Below are 21,496 nucleotides of genomic sequence, written 5' to 3' on the forward strand. Positions count from 1 at the left end.
GACTACGTTTAACCAACGATTGGGTAGTCCAAACATAATCACAGAAATATGCGTATGGCAATTCTTTTTTTTTTAAAAAAAACGTGTTCTAACGTTAAGCGCTCAAATATTTCTAAACTTCAAATTTTTTTTTCAAATTATCAAGTTTCTACACAAAATTTCCATTTAAACCTTTACCTTAATTCCTTTTTTTATTTTAATTCAAAAAAATAAAGTTTTAGTTCTAACGCAACTATGATACTAATCATTTTGTAAAATTTCAGACTTTCTACACACATTTTCAAGATGCTTTGACTTTCTACAAACGTTTACAATGTTTTGACTTTCTACACACATTTTTACAATGATTTAACTTTCTACACACGTTTACAATGCATTGCACTCGTGTCCAAAATGTTCCTCAATTCATAATGTTAAAGATAAATAGAAAAATAAACACAGAATCAACATTTTATTCCGTTAACAATTATATCACATATAAAGATAAAGCAACGTTTTCGTGTTGCCAAAAAAAAAATAAAAAAAACCGCAACGCAAAGCTAAATTTTAAAAATCTACACGACTCTTTCCTACGAAGGCAACGAGCCACTCTAGTCAAAAAGTTCTATAGAATTTTGGACCAAAAAAATAATAATAAGATTTAACGCCCAACAAATTGAAATGAGTTAGAAAAGTTTTAGGAAAGTAATCGTGTTTTCCTTTTTGGTATTTGTCCAATATCCTATAAAAACGTTTTTTATTAAAATCATGCTATTTTGACACACAAAAAAAAACTATCAAATAATTAAATTGAGAATTTATCAAATTTATTAGTAATAATCCGAATAAAGTCACTCTGGATTTATTTAAGTTAAAAAAAAAAGAAAAAAAAAACTAAATATCTTTTTAAAAAATCATCTAAGATTTAAATAAGAAATAGAGAAATTTACACATAACTTTATTAATGTAGACACACACAGCAGGGCGAAATAACTAAATTATTTCTTTATAAAACTCGATTCTCCTAATAACACAACTGCTAAAGATTAATATAATAACAATTTCTTCTTTAGATAGGTAAAATGGAAGAGGGAAATAAAATAAATATCTTGTTCAGAAAATAGTGATTTAGATTTGTTAAAGTTGATTTCATGATTCAGAGCCTTTTCTGCAATAATTTTTTTTTTTTTGCCTCAAAACACGGATAAAGAAAGGCAAACTTGGTTCACATACCACCTTTCATTATAATTTTTCTATGCGAAAGAATTCACGATAAACAGTTACCCGACAGCTTTGCGTCTTTTTGTTCCATGCGGTATGTTTATTTTAGTCCAAACTAGAAAAATAATTATATATATATATATATATATATATATATATATATATATATATATATATATATATATATATATATATATATATATATATATATATATATATATATACATATATATATATATATATATATATATATATATATATATATATATATATATATATATATATACATATATATATATATATATATATATATATATATATATATATATATATATATATATATATATATATATATATATATACATATATATATATGGATAAATGTGTGCGTGCGTGCGTGTGTGTTATGTATATACAAAATACAAAATTTGATAATTTGTTTGAGATACTTACATTTAAAAGACAAACACGACGCACGTATTTAAACAGCATTACTTTGTTCGTATTCACTACTAATGACTTCGCTAACACTAGACACTGTCTCGTTGCTATACTTTTCTCCCGGTATAACTTTAAGAGTTTCTATGGTATCATTTAAAGTCTTTTGGTGAGATAATTCGTTAGTTTTGCTATCTGAAAATTTTATAACCTGACTCATTAAAGGACGTATATTAGATATATTTTGAGAGTTCGATAGAGCCTCGCTCGACATACCATGACCTTTCTTCGGGCGCTGACCTACAGGTAATGTACTTGGCGACTGGACAAACTTAGAGGCGTAAGTATCCTTCGAATTAATTGTCATGTGTTCATTCTTATCAATGTTTTTTTCTAGTTTTTTTTTTGATTCTATATTAGAAGGTACTATATTTGTCGTTTTGTTTGAGTTGCGAGTTTTTTGCGGATTAAAACTTTTAGAATCAACTTTAGAAACAACACTTCCTTCTAATGTAGAACAGAAGTCTTTATCTTCTCCATCGTAATGTCCTTTATTTTGTGGTTTTTGAGCCATCTGGGCATAACTAATTTTCGTAACAATATGAGATGAAACTGTGGTAATTAAACTATCGCTGTCAGAAGAGCTTTGCTCCATTGAAGCTTCACTAAAACTAAAAGCATTATTGTACTTTAAAAAAAAAAATAATAATAAAAAAAATTAAGATTAACTAAATAAATAAAATTAACCTTAGGTCGCTAGTAGTAGTAGGCGAGGAATCTAAAGACAATTTGTCGTGTATGAAGTGAAGATTGTTTGATGAAAGATCCTAATAAAAACAACGTTCTTTCACATTTAAAAGTTTACTTCTTAACAGTCAAAAAAGATATCAAAAATAAATTACCTTTAGCAAGGACGTCTCTCCCATGCTCTCATTGGGAGAATTTGGACTTGGTAAAGCCGGAAAATGTTCGAGTGCAAGATCAAGTGCAAGATTTCCATTATCAGAATTCATACTTTTTGATGCATTACTTTTTTCAGTAGAAATATCTTCTTTAATGCGACGCTCACGAAGTCTCTGAAAACGAGGACTCTCTTCTAAATTGCCACGTGGATCCTTTTTAAGGGTATTTGTATTGCGACTAGAGTAAAGTAAATTATCAATACTTTTTATCTTCAATTTGAAGTGTTTTTAAAACACCGGGACCGGATCTGCATATTTTAAAAGCAAAGGTCAGGTCAAGTGTTATTTACTCTCAACTTTTGTACCTAATTTTTTGCGCTGAACCTCTTTAATAACATAACTAATATGCTAGAAAATGTTAACTTAAAAGGTTTTTGAATACTATAAGATGGGAGCTTACAGAAGAGGTTAGTATGAGAGAACTTGTCTTTGTTTTCTTTGTCATGAGTATGATCATCATGATTACAACCGTCATCATAATTATAATAATCACCATCATGATCAACAGCAACTTTATGAATATTCTTTCTTGCACACTTAATATCGCTAGCTTTCTTATGTTGTGCTTAAGTTTTGCATAAAAGATTTAATAGCTATTAAATACAATTTTTTAAATATATATTTTTTCATTGCTTCCTTTAATCAATTATATTATGCATTTAGGCAAAATTTTTTTTTTTGTTGATGAAATACGATTTCAGTTAATTCATTAAAGCATCCATTTCATAAAGTTTATTTATTTAATAAACTTTATATACGGGATATTATAATGCCTCTCATTATAAAGTTTCAATATTTAAGTTTAAAAGAAAACAAAAAGTTTATTTAGCATATTTATTTTAAACCTGGATTTTTTGAAAGAAAAATGGATCTTAGAACCAGAACTCTAAATTTATATAAGCAAATCCTAATAACATTAAAGTCTGGATCTGCATTTAGCCTCTGCTAAATACACTTTTTTAATTGTAAATATAATAGATGCAGTACAGCAACCTGGGTAACAAATGTATTATAGGAAAATATTGCAGATATATGTTCATGATTTCTTTTTTTAATTAGCACCTACTTTTATCAGTCATTAAAATTATACATAAGAAAAATCATTTCACTTCTTTTCCTTATTCAAACCAATAAATTGCTTTTTTAAGATAAAAAATAAAATCCTATTTTCAAAAAAGTTATCCTCAATATTAATATCAATATCCTCAGTGCAACCAACTTAAAATGTGATGTTACTGAAGAACCTGATATTGAATATCAGAAAAAACAATCTAAAGTTGAAAAGTCAGAAAAATTTAAATTTGACATTTTTAATGGAAGAAAAACTGAAAACAGTAAACTGAAAGGAAAAGATTCAGGTTTTGACCTTGGTTCCTGGTCTAATGATCTTTAAAGAAATATCAGAAAAAACAATCTGAAGTTGAAAAGTCAGAAAAATTTAAATTTGACATTTTTAATGCAAGAAAAGCTGAAAACAGCAAACTGAAAGGAAAAGATTCAGGTTTTGATCTTGGTTCCTGGTCTAATGATTTTTAAAGAAAAGAGCTGAAAAATGTAATACATCAAAACCAACTATAACTTAAGCAAAAAAACTTAATTTGAAAAACCAATATTAGCCATTAATTTGCAAGTAAAAGGAACTGTTTGTTGAATTCAAAATAGAACATACTCACTCAAAGAGAGAAGAGATAAAAAAAAAAAAAAAGGAATCTGTGCTTAATGTATCTATACAATACACTGAAACCTGAAGCTTTAAAAACTTGCCTATTGCTGTTAAATTAAAAAGAACTAACTAGATGAATTCAAAGAATTAAATTAAATAATTAGAAAGAATTTCTATAAAATTATTGAGAACATTGTTTGTAGCATTGAGTGTCAAGAGAGTGCATGGTTAATAGATGTAATTGTTGGCATGGAGTTCGAAACACTAATAATTATGTAAGCACAAGCTATTAAAAAAACTCTTTCAAGCGAATGACAAAGTTTATGAAGATTGAGTAAAAATAGTACAGTACAATAGATAGAGCAGAGCTTTTAAGTTTCACATCTACAGTAGATAAAACCATTGAAAGTTTTTGTAAATAGGTAGATAGCATAACATCCCACTCTTATATTGGTAAAGCACAAGGTGATTATATGATTAAATTAAAGTCATTCATACCCAAAAATAAAATTGCTGTTGGTTGATTTCAACAAAATCTAGAGTTACTGTTGAAACTAACAGAAATGCACACTACATCCTCTATTTATACTAAATGTGATCAGGGTGCTACTAAGTTAATCAACATTTTTATGCCTTATATGCAATGATTTAGCACAAGATATTGAGATATTGAATTTTTTCACTGTATAATAAAAAGACCTGGCATAGTTCAAGCACAAGAACTGTTTCTCAACATCAAAAAATACTATTTTCCCGAAGATAAATTATTTAGATTTTACTTCTTGTTTTTAAAAAGTGGTTTTTGGTCTGTAAATCTTTGATACAAAAATATAAAGAATAAATCTGGTACAAGGATTTTTTGCTAATTTATTCCAAAGGATGTCTCAAAAATAAATGCTAAGAGTCTCTAAACAGGAGGAACTTAATCTAAGATTTGTATTGTAAGGCTACCATACCAAATACCATATAGATACAGTTGATCGACAAAAAACCCAACCTTTAAATAATGTATTTAGCTAATTTTTTAAATTATTAAATATTTTATCATCATTAGGTCAGGAGTATTTTATTTTGATTTCTTATCATGCTAATTTTTTTGCTAGATCACATGTATAGTTACAGTTGAAATAGTTATATTAATCACATGTATAGTAACTTACATGTACATATATAACAACCAAACTAACAAAAACTGTAGTAAAATTAAAATGGCCACTAAGCAAAAAAAATCCCTTAAAGTGTTAGTTTTGAGGTAACAATAACTCAAAAAGCCATTTGATAACAGTGCTGAAATTTAGCATTGTAATCCATGTTCTTGACAGTGTTTTAGGGTTTGCCAACATGCATACGTACATTATTTTTTCAAAAATTTGAAAAAAATTAACACAATAAAAAAAGCTCTTGTTTTTTTAAAAAAACAAGAGCCTTTTTTTTAATTGTAACAATTTTAATCAAATAATTAAAAAAAATTTCAAAACATGAAACTTTGAATTATTTTTTGAAACTTTTTATTATTAACATAATGAAAGGATGAAAGTCAAAATAATCAAATATTATTACTAACACTGATTAATAAATGTGCTATTTAGTTGTTACCAAATTCTTTACTGCTATTGATAAAAAGAACCTCAACAAAAGACTATAAAATGGCTGTAAATGCAAATAATAAAATTAGATTTAGTATGCTCAATGAATAGTATTTTAAAGAAAGCAGGAAATGATTTTACTTTTTTTTTTTAATTGAATTTATTTTTATTTTCTCTAATTATATTAATTGTTCTTTTGTTTATTAAAATACAGACTATTTAATTAAATTGTTTTAAAAACAATTACTAAGTAAATGTCAATGATAGAGTAACTAATGATAAAGTCAGCACTTTTTATCACTCTATCATTAAATTACAAACAGAAATGCCTGGTTATCTTTTTTTTTTTAAGTGTCAATTTTGATACTACAAAAATATCATTTAGCCATTGAATTGTGAATCAAAATAAACTTACGTGAAACGAGTATCATCTTTTTTAAAGTTAGGAGAAAATCCATTAGCAAGAACAGGTCTTTTATTGACCATTTGCCGCTCATCAAAATCAGATATACCATTTCCCTCACTAACTTTACCATTGTTTGGTAGGCTGTTTCTAATTGATTGTCGAGGTTTCCCAGCACTAAAATAACCTCTTTGAACATTAAGATCTAGAAAATAAGTATTTGAAATCACACTAGAGTAAGATATTTAGAAAAATATAAAATCATAATATAAATCAGTGGCCAATTGTTACTGCTTCTTTACCCACCCAAACACCTGACTCAACAATTAGCCATTTTGTCAGAAAAAAATTGATTCTGCCCTATTAAATAGTACTTTAAGGTAAAAGCACATTATTGGCCACTACTTTATGTAATATGCAACTAAAAAAACAACAAGAAAATTCAAAACATTCGCACATAAACATTTTAAATGTAAATAGGATCACTGACCATAATGCATCAACTGCTTATCTGCATAAATAATAACTATTTTCTTGTATTGTTATCATTTATGCTTACAACATTTATGGTAATAAAGACTTGGTGAGATCATTCATTATTGTATTTTATAATAATGACAGGGTTAAGTAATGAAAAGTAATGACAAATTCTAATGACGGTATTAAATGGAATAGATTACCTTATTTCCAGTTAGATAATTTAATAGTGCTTCTGCACCATTTAATAATCAGAGGCTGTTAAAATTGGTAGACTGAGATCATTTAAAAAAGAAGTAGTTATTTAAACATACACCAATAAGAATAACAAATGAATATATACATAATTTTTTTTTACTATAAGACATAGATTTGCTGACTTTTTTTCTGACCTAAAATCATGCAGTTTTTTCGCAAAAAGAAGAAAAAAACAAAAACAAATGAAAAAACTTATTTAGCCCCAATCCTAACATAAGGATTGGGGTTATAAGCCTAATTAGGGTAATAACCCTAAGTTGATGTGGCAGCAACTCCCTCACATGTTCCCTATATCATTTAATATGTGTTGAAGGCCCTAGCAGCTCCCTATTTCAGTATGACATCAGATTTCCAATTAAAGCAAGCTCTTGAAATTGTGTGTGTATAATATATACCTACTATAGCTTATATAGATATTCATTTGTTGACTTAATCGATGTAGCTGCACTCCCTTGCATGTTCTACTTTGATAGGTCAGTTGATGTATGTACCGAAACTCCTACAGCTACCTTTTTCAGTATGGCCTCATATTGCTCAGTTAAATACACAATAACTGCAGAAACAGTATAAAATTACTCAAGCTGCACACCCAAATCAAAACGTTGATTATAATTCTAGTTTTTAACATTATATTTAAGTTATTTAATATGTTGCACAGATTAAAAATGATGAAGAGAAAACAGGAATTGGTTTTTGTCTGTAAAAACATGTATTTTCATTCTAGCTAATCAACAAAACATGTTCAGTATATCAAGTGCTTAAATCACTGTCAAAAACTTACTTTTTTGTTGGTAGCCATTATGTTTGGTAAAGTTTGCTTTACTTGGTCGAATCTAAATTTTAGAAATTATGAAAAGAAAATTGATTAGTAAAAAAAGAAAATAAGAAAACTTTTAGAAAAATTTTTTTTTTACATTATTATTATATAATTATCACCTCGTGAGGATTAATTATTTGATTGGTTTGTCCAACCCATTGTGCAGGAAGAAATGATGTGCCATTCAATGGTGTTGCATAATACTGAAATTCCTGTGCACCATGGAAAACAGCACTTGATGGAAGCACAAGTGAAGTGGTGTTTATTGGCTGGGTTGTTATAGTGAAAGGTAGATTACTATTCTCCCTAGAACTTGTAGACGAACTGGAACTATTCTTAGGTGAATACGAAGTCCTAGAACTAAGAAAACGAAACTTTGCCTTTATACGAGCCATTAAAGGTCGTCCTTTGAAACACTGTACTTCTTCACGCAAATGTCTGTATGCTCGCTTTGCATCCTCCTCACATTCAAAAGTAACGTACCAACTGTCATTATGTGCAAACTCAAAAGAAGACCATTTTGGACAATTTGGGTGATCAAAAAGGGCTTTTACTTCCTTTTAAAATAAATGATAAATTAAAAACAAATTAAATTATTAACTACTCTAACAGTCAAATGTTTAATACAACTTGAGAGATAAGTGTAATATAATATATAAAATTAAAAAAAATATATTGTATAGAGATGATTTCATTACAAAATATTCTCTACAGAAAAGAGCAATTCAATGTGAAAATATCCAATTTTTTCACAAAATGCAACCTTCAACCTTCTCAAAGTCTCAGATTTTGCTGATTTTTACACCAATTAAAGATTTTAATAAATTATGAACATCCCAAAAATTTCATCATCTAATTCTAACTGGTTTCAAAAATATAACTATTTTAAATTTGCCTTCAACCAACAATAATGCAATTTTAAAAAATGGTTTTGGTCCTTGTTTCAGTTCAGTATGTAGTAGAAAGCTATATAAAATATGTACACTTACATATTTTGGAGCAAAGAATCCAATAAAACAAATAAAAACATTTTAAAATGAACATAACGCCTAAATTTTAAACCTTTATCACAACTTTACTGGAATGAGTTTAATTTACAAAAAAAAACTAATGTAGTTTTTTTTTAAAAAAAAAAAAACAGAAAAAAAATAAAAACATTTAAATCTACATAAATTTTTTACTTATAAAACAGTATTAATGAAAAATCAAAAGAAAAAAAAAAAAAGTTGGTTTTGATGTTAAGAAAAAGATGTTAAGATGTTAATGTTGTAATGTAACTAAAACAGTTCTAATTATATCAATTTCAAATATTTATCATAATTTCACTAGGGGCTAGCTAAAATTTGAAAATGCAATTTTTTTTTTTTAAATAACCAAGGTAACCTCATTAAAAAAATTGGAAAGTGGTTTTTTGTATGACATAATTTAGTAATATTTTTACTGAATAACTAATCTTAAAATTTAGCTTAAAATAAATATAAATATAAGTAACTGCACTTTTTACACAGATAAAAAAATTTTGAACAAAAAAAAAAAAAAATTAATTGGCTTAAAAAACCCATTTACTAAATTATGAATGTCACTCATTTTTCTTATAGGTACCTTTTATAGGTATAATTAGTAATAGTATAGTAATAAAGTGGAACTTGGATGTGTTTATGGAGTAAGTATAGATAACTTAGGTATAGCCCCAGATTATTCAAGTCAATCTACTGATAAAAAAAAAAACTAAATGATCTTGATCAATTGACAATTTTAATGAAAAAAAAAGCTTAGAGTTAAATAGTTAAAAAGTAAAATTCAAATATTAACTCCTACACCTAAATCTTGGTCGCAAAAATATGCTGCAGAATACTTTGAAGTTTCTGAACATCTTATACCATGTACTAGGCAACTTAAAAGTGAAAATGGGACACTTGTTATACCTGATAAAAAAATTGGCCTAAAACTAACTGACTTTTTTTCATCTTTGGTTCAAGATTTTTTTAAACAAGATATTTTAGGATTATGCTTTGTAAAAATGATTGTGTTAAGGTTAAAAGCAGTCCTCCACAACAAAAAAGACTATTGCTATGCAACCTTCATGAACTTTAAATTGATTTTAGCGGATATCAATAAGGTTAATTATTTCTCTGATGGATATTCTGTGCATTATAAAAACTATAAAACTTTAAATCAATGCCACTATAAAGAAGATTTTGAGATGTCAACTTAATACCTTTTTTTTTTATTTGATTTTTCATAAATACTGTTTTAGAAGTAAAAAATTTATGTAGATTTTATGTAGATGTTTTTTACCTGTTTTAGAATAGACCACTCTCCAATTTTATTAACTCTTACTAAACTATTCAGGATAACATCTAAAAAAAATCAAGCTACATTGGCATTTTTGTAATTAAACTCGCCACAGTAAAATTGTGATAAAGGTTTAATTTTCAGGTATTATGTTAATTTTGAAATGTTTTTATTTGTTTTATCAGACTCCTTGTCCCAAAATATGCAAGTGTACATATTTTTAGCTTTCTACTACACACTGAAAGACCAAATCAGTTTTTTAAATTTGCATTTTTGTTGGTTCAAGGCAAAGTTAAAATAGTTATATCTTTGAAACCGGTTAGAATTAGAAGCTGAAATTTTTGGGATGATCATAATTTATAAAAATCTTTCAATGGTGTAAAAATCAGCAAACTCTGAGACTTAGGGTTCTATCTCCCTTTTGTAATGTTGAGAGAATTTAACAAAACTTGTTCTATTCTCTTAAACTTTTTAATACTAAAAAACAAAATTTGTTAGATTTGTTAAATTAAAAGATTAACAAATCAAATTTGTTAAACTGATTGCTTAGAACACACACTATTTATAAACTATTAAGTAATGTTGATGAGAAAATTTAACATATATACATACTCCTTGGAATGTTACAGTAAATGATATACTATTATTGATAAAGTAGACTAAAAAACATAACTCACACTAACAAAAAACTGGATGAAGAACTCTGTATAACTTACCTACTTGATAAAATTCACACAGAAAAACAATCACATAAGCCTCAAAACAATAAACTAGTTTTTAATTTTACTACTATTGCTGTCAATGTTAAACTATAAACATTTTTGTATCTCATGTGATAAAACTAATTTAACTTGGTAGTAATTAAATCAAAGATTTTCAACAAAAATTGTTTAAACATTGGTTTAGGGTAGCAGTGTATGACAAAATTTTTCAAACAGTTCTCTTAAACACTTGGGTTATTAAATTTAGTTTAAAATTAACTAACAACAGTTAAAGTTTAAATTGAAAAAAAAAAAAAAATTAATTTCCTATTAAAAAATTTATCAATAAATAAAAAATAAAAGAGCTAAAGATTACTTGAATAGGTGTGGATTCTGGAATTTCACGCAATATAACAATACACCTTTTCATATTAGCTCGCACCTTCTGTTCAGTTTCATCCAGCTGAACATATGGAGACTCTAAAACCAAAAAACTTATTTTGAGGAGCAAATATAAAATAAAATATCAGAATTAAGCTATATACATTTAATTTATGGATAGCAATTAATAAATAAACGCTTAATAAATGCATAACAATTGTTAAATATATATTTTATTTAATTATAGATGTTTTTCACAAATATGCACATGTTTAGCACTTGAGTTATATAGATTTCAATAATATAGTCTATTTCCTATATACAGTTCTTTTTATTATATAATAATTTACCTTCAACAAATATGCAGACTGCCTAAAAGTGCATGCAGCTTTGTTATTAGTTAGTTAAATACGAACAAGTATTGAAGCAGTCTTGACAAAGCAATAGCAAAGACATAACTTGGAGCAGTCTGCAGTCTTGTTAAGAGTAAATTTTTATTAAAAGAGCTGTCTACAACAAATAAACTGTATAAATAAACAAAACGTAATTAATTGCTCAATATCCAGCATAAAGTTTATAACATCAATAAGGTAATATACTTGTTGAACTTATTAAAATGATATTGATAGTCTAATAGCAACAATAAGACTTACAAAATCGCTAAGTATACAAATCAATTAAAGCATTACTCAAAGAAAATATAAATACAACACAGGTAAACTTTTTTTTAAAAACACCTAAAATATTTTTAAAGTTGTTTGAAAAAAATAGTTTAAAAACAACTTTTTAAAGCATAAAGTTTTTAATTCAGTTTAAATACAAAATGCATTAATACCTTTAAGAGCTTCTATTATAAGGTTCATATCTGATGTTAACTTTCGAATCTAAAAGGAAACTTTTTAGCTTTAGCATATATTATATTATTTATATATTAGGTCTACAGAAAAGTTTTGTCTATTTTTGGACAAAATAAATAACAAATTTTTTGTATCACCTATAAACTTTTTAAATAATATAATTGCCATTATTTTCAATGACACCTTGCCATCGTGATGGTAATTTGTATATTTGTATTTTTTTTTAAAAACGATTTATTCTTTGATTCAAAAAATTGAATCAAAGAATAAAATGTCTCCTCGTCTGCTACCTTCTTCATTTTTTAATTTCTTGCCATTTAGGAAATTTTGCAAGGACAAAACAAGTAATAGTCGAAGGGCACTAAGTCCAGGGAATATAGTGGATGCAGCATAATTTCCCAGCCTAGCTCTGTAATTTTTTTTGATTAGTCCATAAAGCAGCATGCAGCCTGACATTATCATGATGCAGTATGATGTCCTACCTATTGAACAATGTCCGCCTTTTTTTCTTAAATTTTTGTATTTAAATTATCCAGTTGCTGTCAATACTTCTCCGAATTAAATTTTTTGTTTAGTTTTAAATGCTCATAATGTATTGGTCCTTGAATGTCCCAACACATACAAAACATTCTCTTATTAAAAGTCGAATGTGGTTTAGATGTGAGAGAACTAGGTTTTCTGGGTTCACAATAAGCCCTTTTTCTTGTAATATTTTTGTAAGTAATACATTTCTCATCCTCAGTTATAATCCTGTTCAGGAATGGCCTGGTTCTGTTCCAAGCAAGTAGAGATGTGCATATGATGACTCGATCATCCAAATTTTTCTGACTTAATTCATTTGACACCCATCTTGAATATTTCCATGCTTATCCTATTTTTCAAATATTTTCCGATGCTAAGCTGATTTAAGTGTTTATGCAATCTCGGGTGTTGTCAAAAAAGGATCTTGTTCCAACATGTTTTTAATAATGTCATCATCAATCAAAGATGGACACCCAGAATGTGACTGATCAGAGAGGTCAACAGTTTAAAATTTTTGGAACCATCTACTTGTCCTATCAGCAACAGTATCTTCATCAAACACTTTAAATAAATATCTACATGATTCCTTAGCATTCTTCCTTGCAGAAAATAGTATAAAATACAGTGACGTAAATAAACTTTATTAGTAGCAATGTTTACACTATAAACTTATAACGAAGAAAAGCATAAAACTTTGTTTTGTTTAAGTTAATTTGCTATGCTTGTATTAATACTTTAAACTACAAAAATAATGAGCCGAACATGCGCTAAATAAACTTGTGGTAACACATCAAAGTTTTTTTTTATAGAAATGGACAGAACTTTTTGGTAGACCTAATATTAATTAATTAATAATATATTTAAACATTTATACTAAAATTAAATACTTTATATATTGATAAAAATCAAGAAACTCATAAAAGAACATAGAAACAAAATAATACTGAAATAAAACCTGGTTGAATTTCGCAACAGTTGAAATGTAAACATATGAATCACTATCCATTTGAGAAACTAAAAATAAAAAGATTTTTCCAATTATTTATAAAAAATTTTTAAAATAAGTTAAAAGCAACAAAAACAAAGTATTGTAGAAATATTATTACTATACAAAATTTAATATTATTCCTAAATAATATTTTAGAGAAAAAAATTGGTTTAAAAAAAATTATTATTCCTATATAGTATTTTAGAAAAAAAATTGGTTTAAAAAAAAATTTATTATACTTTAATAAAAAAACATTAAAAAAAAGCTTATAATAAAATTGTGTAATTTATAAGTTGAGATTTGTTTTTGCAACAAAACAGTAATATTAAACAGTATATATTATTACAATTGTGCAAAGCAATTTAAAGAGGAGAAATAAATTTATTTTTAACATAATCTAAAAATACCTAAATAAGCATCATTAGCTAAATTTTCCCTGGAGAAATAATACTCAAATTGTAACTGAATTAAAGACTTCAATTCTCCGATTGAAAGCTCATTAACCAATTTATCAGAATTAGGAACAGTATGATTGGCTAATTCAGATCCACTCACAGTAATAAAGCCATCAGGATTTATTGATTCAGGAGGCAATTGATCTATAATTACAGGTTGTACAAAGTTATTTACAAATTCAGTCGGAATGTAATATAAGCCATCTGAACCAATAAAAGGTTGCAGAACTTCAGTTAAAGAAATCTGATTTGACAAATTTTCTTCAAAAACAGCTGCATTTGGTTTCCAGCGCTCATTACCCATATCAACACTTTTAGTAATAATAACTGGCGGCATAGCTCTAAAATACAAAATAATATTCTCAAGCTTTGTTTTTAAAACCTTTTTTAAAAACAAAAAAAAGTTTTTGAGAAAATTGCCTCTAATGACGTAAAAAAAAAAAAGTTACACAATACCTTTTAAACATAAAATTTGATCTTGAAATGAATTTTTTTAGTGATTTGGTAAAATCTATTGTTTTAAAACTTAGTGGTTACTTATCAAAATAAGCCATTTTTCAGTCATAATATCATGTTATCATGCTATATAAATTCAGACTGTAGAACTAATAATTAAAAAAAATAGTTTTCAGACATTTTTCTATTTTTTATTATTCATAATTCTTTAAAAATTTTTGTCTTATTTAAAATTTGAAAAACATATTATTAATCCTGTCTAGATATTTTCATGAACTATTTGTTGTGTTTATATATATATATATATATATATATATATATATATATATATATATATATATATATATATATATATATATATATATATATATATGTTGACTAATCTTAAACTTGTGTTGTGTTGACCTTAAATCTAATTTTAATTTTAAATCTAAAACTCTTAATTTAATGAACTATCTTAATGATGATCAGAGAATAAGCATAAAAGAAAATGAAGGGTCAAATTAAATTAAAATTGTAAAATTACTACATATGACTTTTAACAGGTTAGAACATAAATGCAATATTTGCAAAACAACTGTTTTAAAAATATTACATATATGGTCTGTATAATTTTTACAGATCATATATGCAATATTTGCAAGCATTTTGTTCAATTCAAGCAAATTGTGATAAAATCATCATGGTTTGTGCTGCTTAACTAATACATAATAACTAATATGGTATATAATAGTCCCTTAAAAACATTTTCAGCAACTTCTGTAATCCTATAATCCTATATTTACTTACATACTACAAGTTTTATTTTCAATTATAGTTAACCAGTTTACACAAACGTCATTCTATCAAATTAAGTAAATAATTTTTTTAATATAATGATTAAAGTAGTAAATTAGAGTGTTGAACCCTACAGAAATAAATCCAAGTACAAATAAATTTTTAAATGCTTAAATCAAAATTTTTCTATTGAAGAAAACATCGACTTCTGTTACTAAAAAATTAAAAAATTTCACTCAAATATAAATTGCATAATTCAGATCATTGCAAGCAACTTAAAGAAATAATTTAAAAATTTGTATTTTTTAATAAATACTATTACAATAATAGATTATCTTAATGAAAAAGAATGCTAATAAAAATTAAATCACAAAATGATATAAAAACTATTTTATTAACAAATGAACAATCAATCATACTTGGCAGAAGTAAAAGCCGGTGCGTTTACATTGAGACCCTCATTTGGTATAAGGTCAGGAGAAACCGAACCATCAGTAGATGTGTCTCCATCCTATATCAAATTGTAAAAACGTAAATAAATCAGCGTGGTAGAATTAAAAACTTATTAAATAATCGGTAAACTCATAACTCTATTTTCTTTTTTTATTGTTAAAAAAATGCAAGAAAAATTCTATGCAATAAAAATAGAAAACCTTGGGTTTTAAGCATGTTAAAACGCATTAATAAAAAAATAATTAACTCTACGAAAACTAAAGCAAGTAAACAAAAAAAAATTCTCACGCGCGAAACTTGATTTGTTAATGACGTCATTAAAAATAATTTTGGTTTAAAGCGGTTGCGTAACTACGTTTCTATTAATAACTTCACAAAAAATTGTCAATTATAGTTTTATCGTCTTTTAAAAGTCGTTATAAAAAATTTAAGGCTAAATAATAACTGGTGTTAATTATACTATTCGGAAGCAATTATTCAGTCCGAAGTCGAATCATTACTATAAAAAAAAACTTGATACGAAAAAATTTGGCAATAAATAAATAAACACTCTCCTTTTTCGTGTCAGAGCTCTATTAGTAATAAGCTTTATTTGGGCAACGGGAAAAAGCTGGCTTCTTGAATCATACACAAGATCTTTGACTTCTAATGCAAGTATAATTGTAATTTAATTCAAGTTAATTTGTCTAATTATAATTAAATTACGATCTGTTTATAAAACTTAGTAAAAAACTTTGGAACTGTGGAATATAAATAGACCAGTAAAAACAAAAAGGATCATGACCTAGACCTAACGCGAGAGTATGGTTTTGAATAAAATCACACATTCAATGAGTTTGGCACTGCGCTCTCCAATATACTAAACGGACTCTGGTTATTTTAGGTTAGCAATATGTCTGCTAGAAAAATTTACAAGAGATATTTTTTACTGTTACAAGATATTTTTTTAATTTCCGGAACCGAAGCAAAGACTTTAAGTTTTATTATAAATTCCATTGTGCGACGGTGTAAAATAAATATAAATATAAATTGGAAAAGTCATAAATATAAATTGTAAGTCATGGAAATTTCGTGCATAAAATTCGAAAATATAAATTAAAAAAAGCATTTACATATTTCTAATATAAAGAACTCCAAGAGCGTTCGAAAATACGATAACTAAACTTTAAACTCAAAATTCGTTAAACTTCATGTCGTTAACTAAAATTTATTAAATGTATGCCATTTATTTAAAAGTGTTTTTATACTTAAATCATCATGAAAATCGAAAAAATAAATTTAAAAAAATTATTATTGTGTAGGTTACTAAAAGACGAAAGTAATTAACAGGAGATAGGGGCAATACTTTGGAACCTAAGAGTTCTTTCAATATATATTATTATTTCAAAGTTTTAATGTAAAAGCTATTAAGGAGTTTCAATGTGAAAACTTTTACGAAGCTTACAGCAAGTTTAAAAGTGCTAGTTTAAAGCATCAATTTGATTTAAATTATCAAATTTTTTTTAAAGCAGACTAAACTTCGAAATCAACAAATTGAAAATGAAACTGATAAATCAAAATGCACAATAAAATCACCAAAAAAAATTGTAAGAATATCATTTTTTTAAAGTCATCTTAACACTTATGTAAATAATAAAAGAATTGGTTTTTGGTTAATTGAAAAGCCGTTATTATCAACCATTAAGTTCGCTTTTATTACTGAGATTATTTGCAGCGTAAATAAATGCTATATTTGTTATTATATCGACATTATGACGTTTAAGCAAAAAAAAAAAAAGTTATTTGTTATTACACCGACATCACGATGTTAAAAATTTTTTGTTTTGGTTTGTTATATTGTTATTTTAAAATTACACACAAAAAAGTACACACACACACACACACACACACACACACACACACACACACACACACACACACACACACACACACACACATATATATATAAAGTAATCAGTGGAATTTTAAAAGATCTTATGAAAAATACACAAGATTTTATAACTTTATGAAAAATTATTTGCGAAAGAAAAGCTTTTAATTCAATCTTAATGTAATTAAAATATTACCAGCCGGTGGGGCCGTTTTAATGTTGTAATTACATTGAAAAATGGAATCAGGTACTAGGAATATAAGTGTACTAGAAATATAAGTACCAAAAACTCCTTTTTCTTTCAATTTTCAAATGTAGAAAAATAAAAAAATAAAAAAAAATTTAAGCTAGACTATAGAAGCGACAGAAATTTATTTGGAAATTCCTTTTTTTCAAGAGTTATCAAACTATGTCTGCAAAAAGACAAATAAAAAAACTTACAAAAGCACATTTGTAGTCTTCAAATTCGCTTTCGATATGTTTAGTACTGTTACTTTCTTCTACATATTTATGGCTACATATCTTTTCTGCTATTAAATTATCCGGATGGGTGGAGCAATAAAAGTAACCTATATCATCGTTATCATCGTCTAACTCTGATCCTTTGCTTTTTAGTGCAGTCAACCATATTTTTACATGAAAAAGTCGAACTCGAGGGTGCATCGTAGAGAATTTTTAAATCAGGTAAATTATTTTTTCAAAAAGCAAATCACATTTGAAATTATTAAATTACACGTTTTCCAAGACATTAAATTTTAAACTACCTTTGGATTTAAAAACGGAATAATTGCTCGAATAAAGTTGATTTATTTTCAATCGCAACGTTATATCAATTGTCGTTCTATTGAAAGTGAAAAACGCATAAAATCGTTTTCTTTTCGTGACTTTATATACCAGAGCGAAACAATTACGAAGAATTAGGAAAATAAAGATGTTTCATAATATCACCGGTTTCTATTATTTTGCAAAAAAAAAGAATTGTAAACAAAACAATTCGGAAACAGCTGTCTGTTTCGAGTTGAAACATTAAAAACCTCCGTTAAAAAACAGAAAGAATAAAAAATAGAACAAACCGAAACATTAATGAAATCGTGATATATATATAAAAAAAATTCTGGCATTATTAAATAAAGCCTATGCTTTATTTAATAATGCCAGAACTTTTATTGCAATTTTAATGCATATTTTTGCAACATGATTGTTTTTTGACAAACTCTTATTTTATCTTAAATTTTATTAAAAGCATGTGACCACGTTTAAATGTTATTATTATTTCAAAGTTGACAATTGACTTGTTAATTGATGATCAAATGTCAACTAATAACTTCTTTTTCAAAAATGGAACCAACCCAAGGTTGTTGTTTTTTCTTCATTTCGTATTTTTAGCGTTAATCCGATCGTAGAAATGTCTCGTACTTTTTACGCAAGCAAAACAATTGCCGTAATAGACCTGTCTACGAATGTGAAAGTTTTTATTTATTTATTTAAAAATTAAGATACAGGAGAAATTGTTTAGCATCATACAGACGTTCATACCCACTAAAAACATAAAAAAAACCTTTTTAAATAAACCTCAGGCGGTCAAATAATATTGATTTTTCAATTAACACTGTTTTATGAAGTTTTCTTGCTCTAGTATCTTCTGATAAATTATTTTCTAAATTTAAGTGAAAAGAAACTTTTTTTCTAAAACATATACTTGCCAATATCTATTTTACAAAAAACTTGGCATATTTTCTATATATTTTGTAAAAAGGTTAAAAGGTCAAATCATTTTTACAAACTAAGCTACCTTTTAGGGAGCGGTGAACATATAGAGCACGTTTTTTAAGGGTCATACAAAAAAAGACATAATTTATTAATGCAACTAGTTTTTAAACTGTGTCATATTTTTCACGTATATTTTTTTGAAATTACTTTCCGTAGAAAAAACAACGCTAACAAAACATTTGTCTCAAGCGTAAGAATAGTATAATAAAATCACTCTATGGAAGATTACGATATTAAATCGTCACTAATTTTATGTTTAAAAAAAAGTAGCACAACATAAGAATACAAAAGCAGACTTTTATACGTTAAAAATGAAAAACACCGGACAGTTGACGCGTCGCGTATGGCAAACTTGTTAGGAACTCATTTAACGGAACAAAGCGAAGAGATTTCATTTTCAATACGATAAAAACAAAGAACAAATCCAAAACGAAAATTAATATTTAATGCCAATGTCGCCTATTTGTTTTTGTAATATACTTCGTGGTTTTAAAAAGAGTTTAATTTAAAACAATCACTTAAATAAAATAAAAACGTTGCATACAACTTGTACACGTTATGCAAACTTATATACGATTTTTTTTGCAGACAAAAAGCATTAAACAAGAGTCAGAACCGGAAATAAAGGCTTGCATGTGATCCGCTTCCTCCTTAATGAACATTAGCTCAGTCAGTCGACAAAATTTGGTCTATTTTTAATCAGCCGGCATATTAATGTTTTTTTCGTTTTCTTAGTTGGGAAAGACGAGACCGTCCTACTTGACAGCTATTCGTGTCGGCTCTGCTTGGAGAAGCAAGGCCTAAAGTGTCAATTTTCAGTGACGTCTGATTCAAAATAACAAATATTAAAAAATGCGAGGTAGAAGATCAATTGAATTTAAAGAAAAACAACTCAAGAAGTAAAAGATAAAGCAAGTATAAATAGAAGTTACATTATACTTTCGTTGTTATCTAGTAAAGATAAGTTGTAAAGAGTATAAAGCGAGAGAAGAGAAATTGCGATGAAGTGAGTGAAAAGATGTTTTTAAAAGTATTTCTATAGAGGCTCATCATAATTATTGACAACTTGGAAAGTGAAAAAAAAGCAAAGTTTACGTCACTAAATAATTGTCTAAAATTTTTTAGTGACGTAAATTTTGACTTATCATTTACAAGCCTGCAAATTGATGAACAACAAACAAAATTAATCGTGCACAGGAAATAAAGAGCGTTTTGATAAAAATCACAGAATAAATATTCCCTCTCTATTTCATTTTTGTTTAATTTTTTATAAACTTCTTAACTTCTTTGACGTTTTCTACATCAAAATTTTGAAGATCTTGTAAAACAAGTTTTCAGGGAGATAAAACTTGAGTAAATAGGGCGGATAAATAAGTTGATGTGCTCAAGTTAATGTGAAAATGCTGATCTAAACTAATTAAAGCCCAAAATATTATATGCAAAGCAACAAAAAATATTAGTTTTTTACTTTAAAAAAAAATTTAAAAATTGAGGAACACCGAGCAGAATTTCTTGCATCATGAAGTATTTGCTTTACGCAAAACGGCAATAAGACGCTTTTTTTTTTTCAGATGTAATAATTGTTTGACGATGATAATAGACTTGATAATGATAATAATAATGAGGCATATTTGAATTATTATTTTCTTTCAAAACTTACAATAAATTGACTATCCCATTAATTGAGCTTCACTTTTTTTTTGTTTGATAATCACTTTATTTACAATTTATTACCTCATAAAAATAGAAATCATAGTATGATAAAACATCTGTTTAGTGCTAAATCGAATGTAAAATATTGAATATAATAATTGTTTAAAAATATTATTATATAAACATCCGATAAGATCTGACAAAAGAAAAATAGTTTTTTTAGTTTTCATGTTACAGAAAATAAATAATATTGTTTGCGTTGCCTTTGTCCGATACCTTATTTACCAAGCTAAAGCAATGATTGGGCTAGACGAATGTGAAACTTACGTTTGTTTGGCGCTTTCTTTTCAGGTTACACTCTTCAGAGTCTTCAATCAGTTTCATTGTCATGACACCACAAAAGAAATTATGAATGAGAAACATGCATAGCAATCGACAAAAAGCAATATAGATCACAGCGTTTACATAATGGACTACTAAACTCCGTCGTCGTCATCTTGTGCAGTAAAAAAGA

General features: G+C 26.6%; 1 protein-coding gene across 7 annotated transcripts in view; it reads right to left on the bottom strand.

Moving 5' to 3' along the window:
* Positions 1–432: 432 nt before the first annotated feature.
* The window catches only part of LOC100211173 (la-related protein 4), a 47,619-nt gene continuing 26,555 nt past the window's right edge, over positions 433–21,496 (bottom strand). For 4 of the 7 annotated variants that reach the window (XM_065799637.1, XM_065799638.1, XM_065799639.1 and 1 more), the window contains 12 exons: positions 15,656–15,747; positions 13,956–14,344; positions 13,516–13,574; positions 12,017–12,065; positions 11,177–11,280; positions 7,924–8,361; positions 7,769–7,820; positions 6,265–6,457; positions 2,541–2,778; positions 2,386–2,465; positions 1,654–2,309; positions 433–1,315 (listed from right to left, as the gene is read on the bottom strand). In XM_065799637.1, coding sequence (XP_065655709.1) covers positions 1,682–2,309; positions 2,386–2,465; positions 2,541–2,778; positions 6,265–6,457; positions 7,769–7,820; positions 7,924–8,361; positions 11,177–11,280; positions 12,017–12,065; positions 13,516–13,574; positions 13,956–14,344; positions 15,656–15,747 — 2,322 coding nt within the window. In that variant the 3' untranslated portion in view covers positions 433–1,315; positions 1,654–1,681. Of the gene's footprint in view, positions 1,316–1,653; positions 2,310–2,385; positions 2,466–2,540; positions 2,779–6,264; positions 6,458–7,768; positions 7,821–7,923; positions 8,362–11,176; positions 11,281–12,016; positions 12,066–13,515; positions 13,575–13,955; positions 14,345–15,655; positions 15,748–15,889; positions 15,957–18,000; positions 18,595–21,309 lie in introns of those variants that run through there. The other 3 variants (XM_065799636.1, XM_065799635.1, XM_065799640.1) reach the window with 3 other exon arrangements.

Source organism: Hydra vulgaris, chromosome 06 (genome assembly GCF_038396675.1).
Source record: "Hydra vulgaris chromosome 06, alternate assembly HydraT2T_AEP".
Taxonomy (NCBI): domain Eukaryota; kingdom Metazoa; phylum Cnidaria; class Hydrozoa; order Anthoathecata; family Hydridae; genus Hydra; species Hydra vulgaris.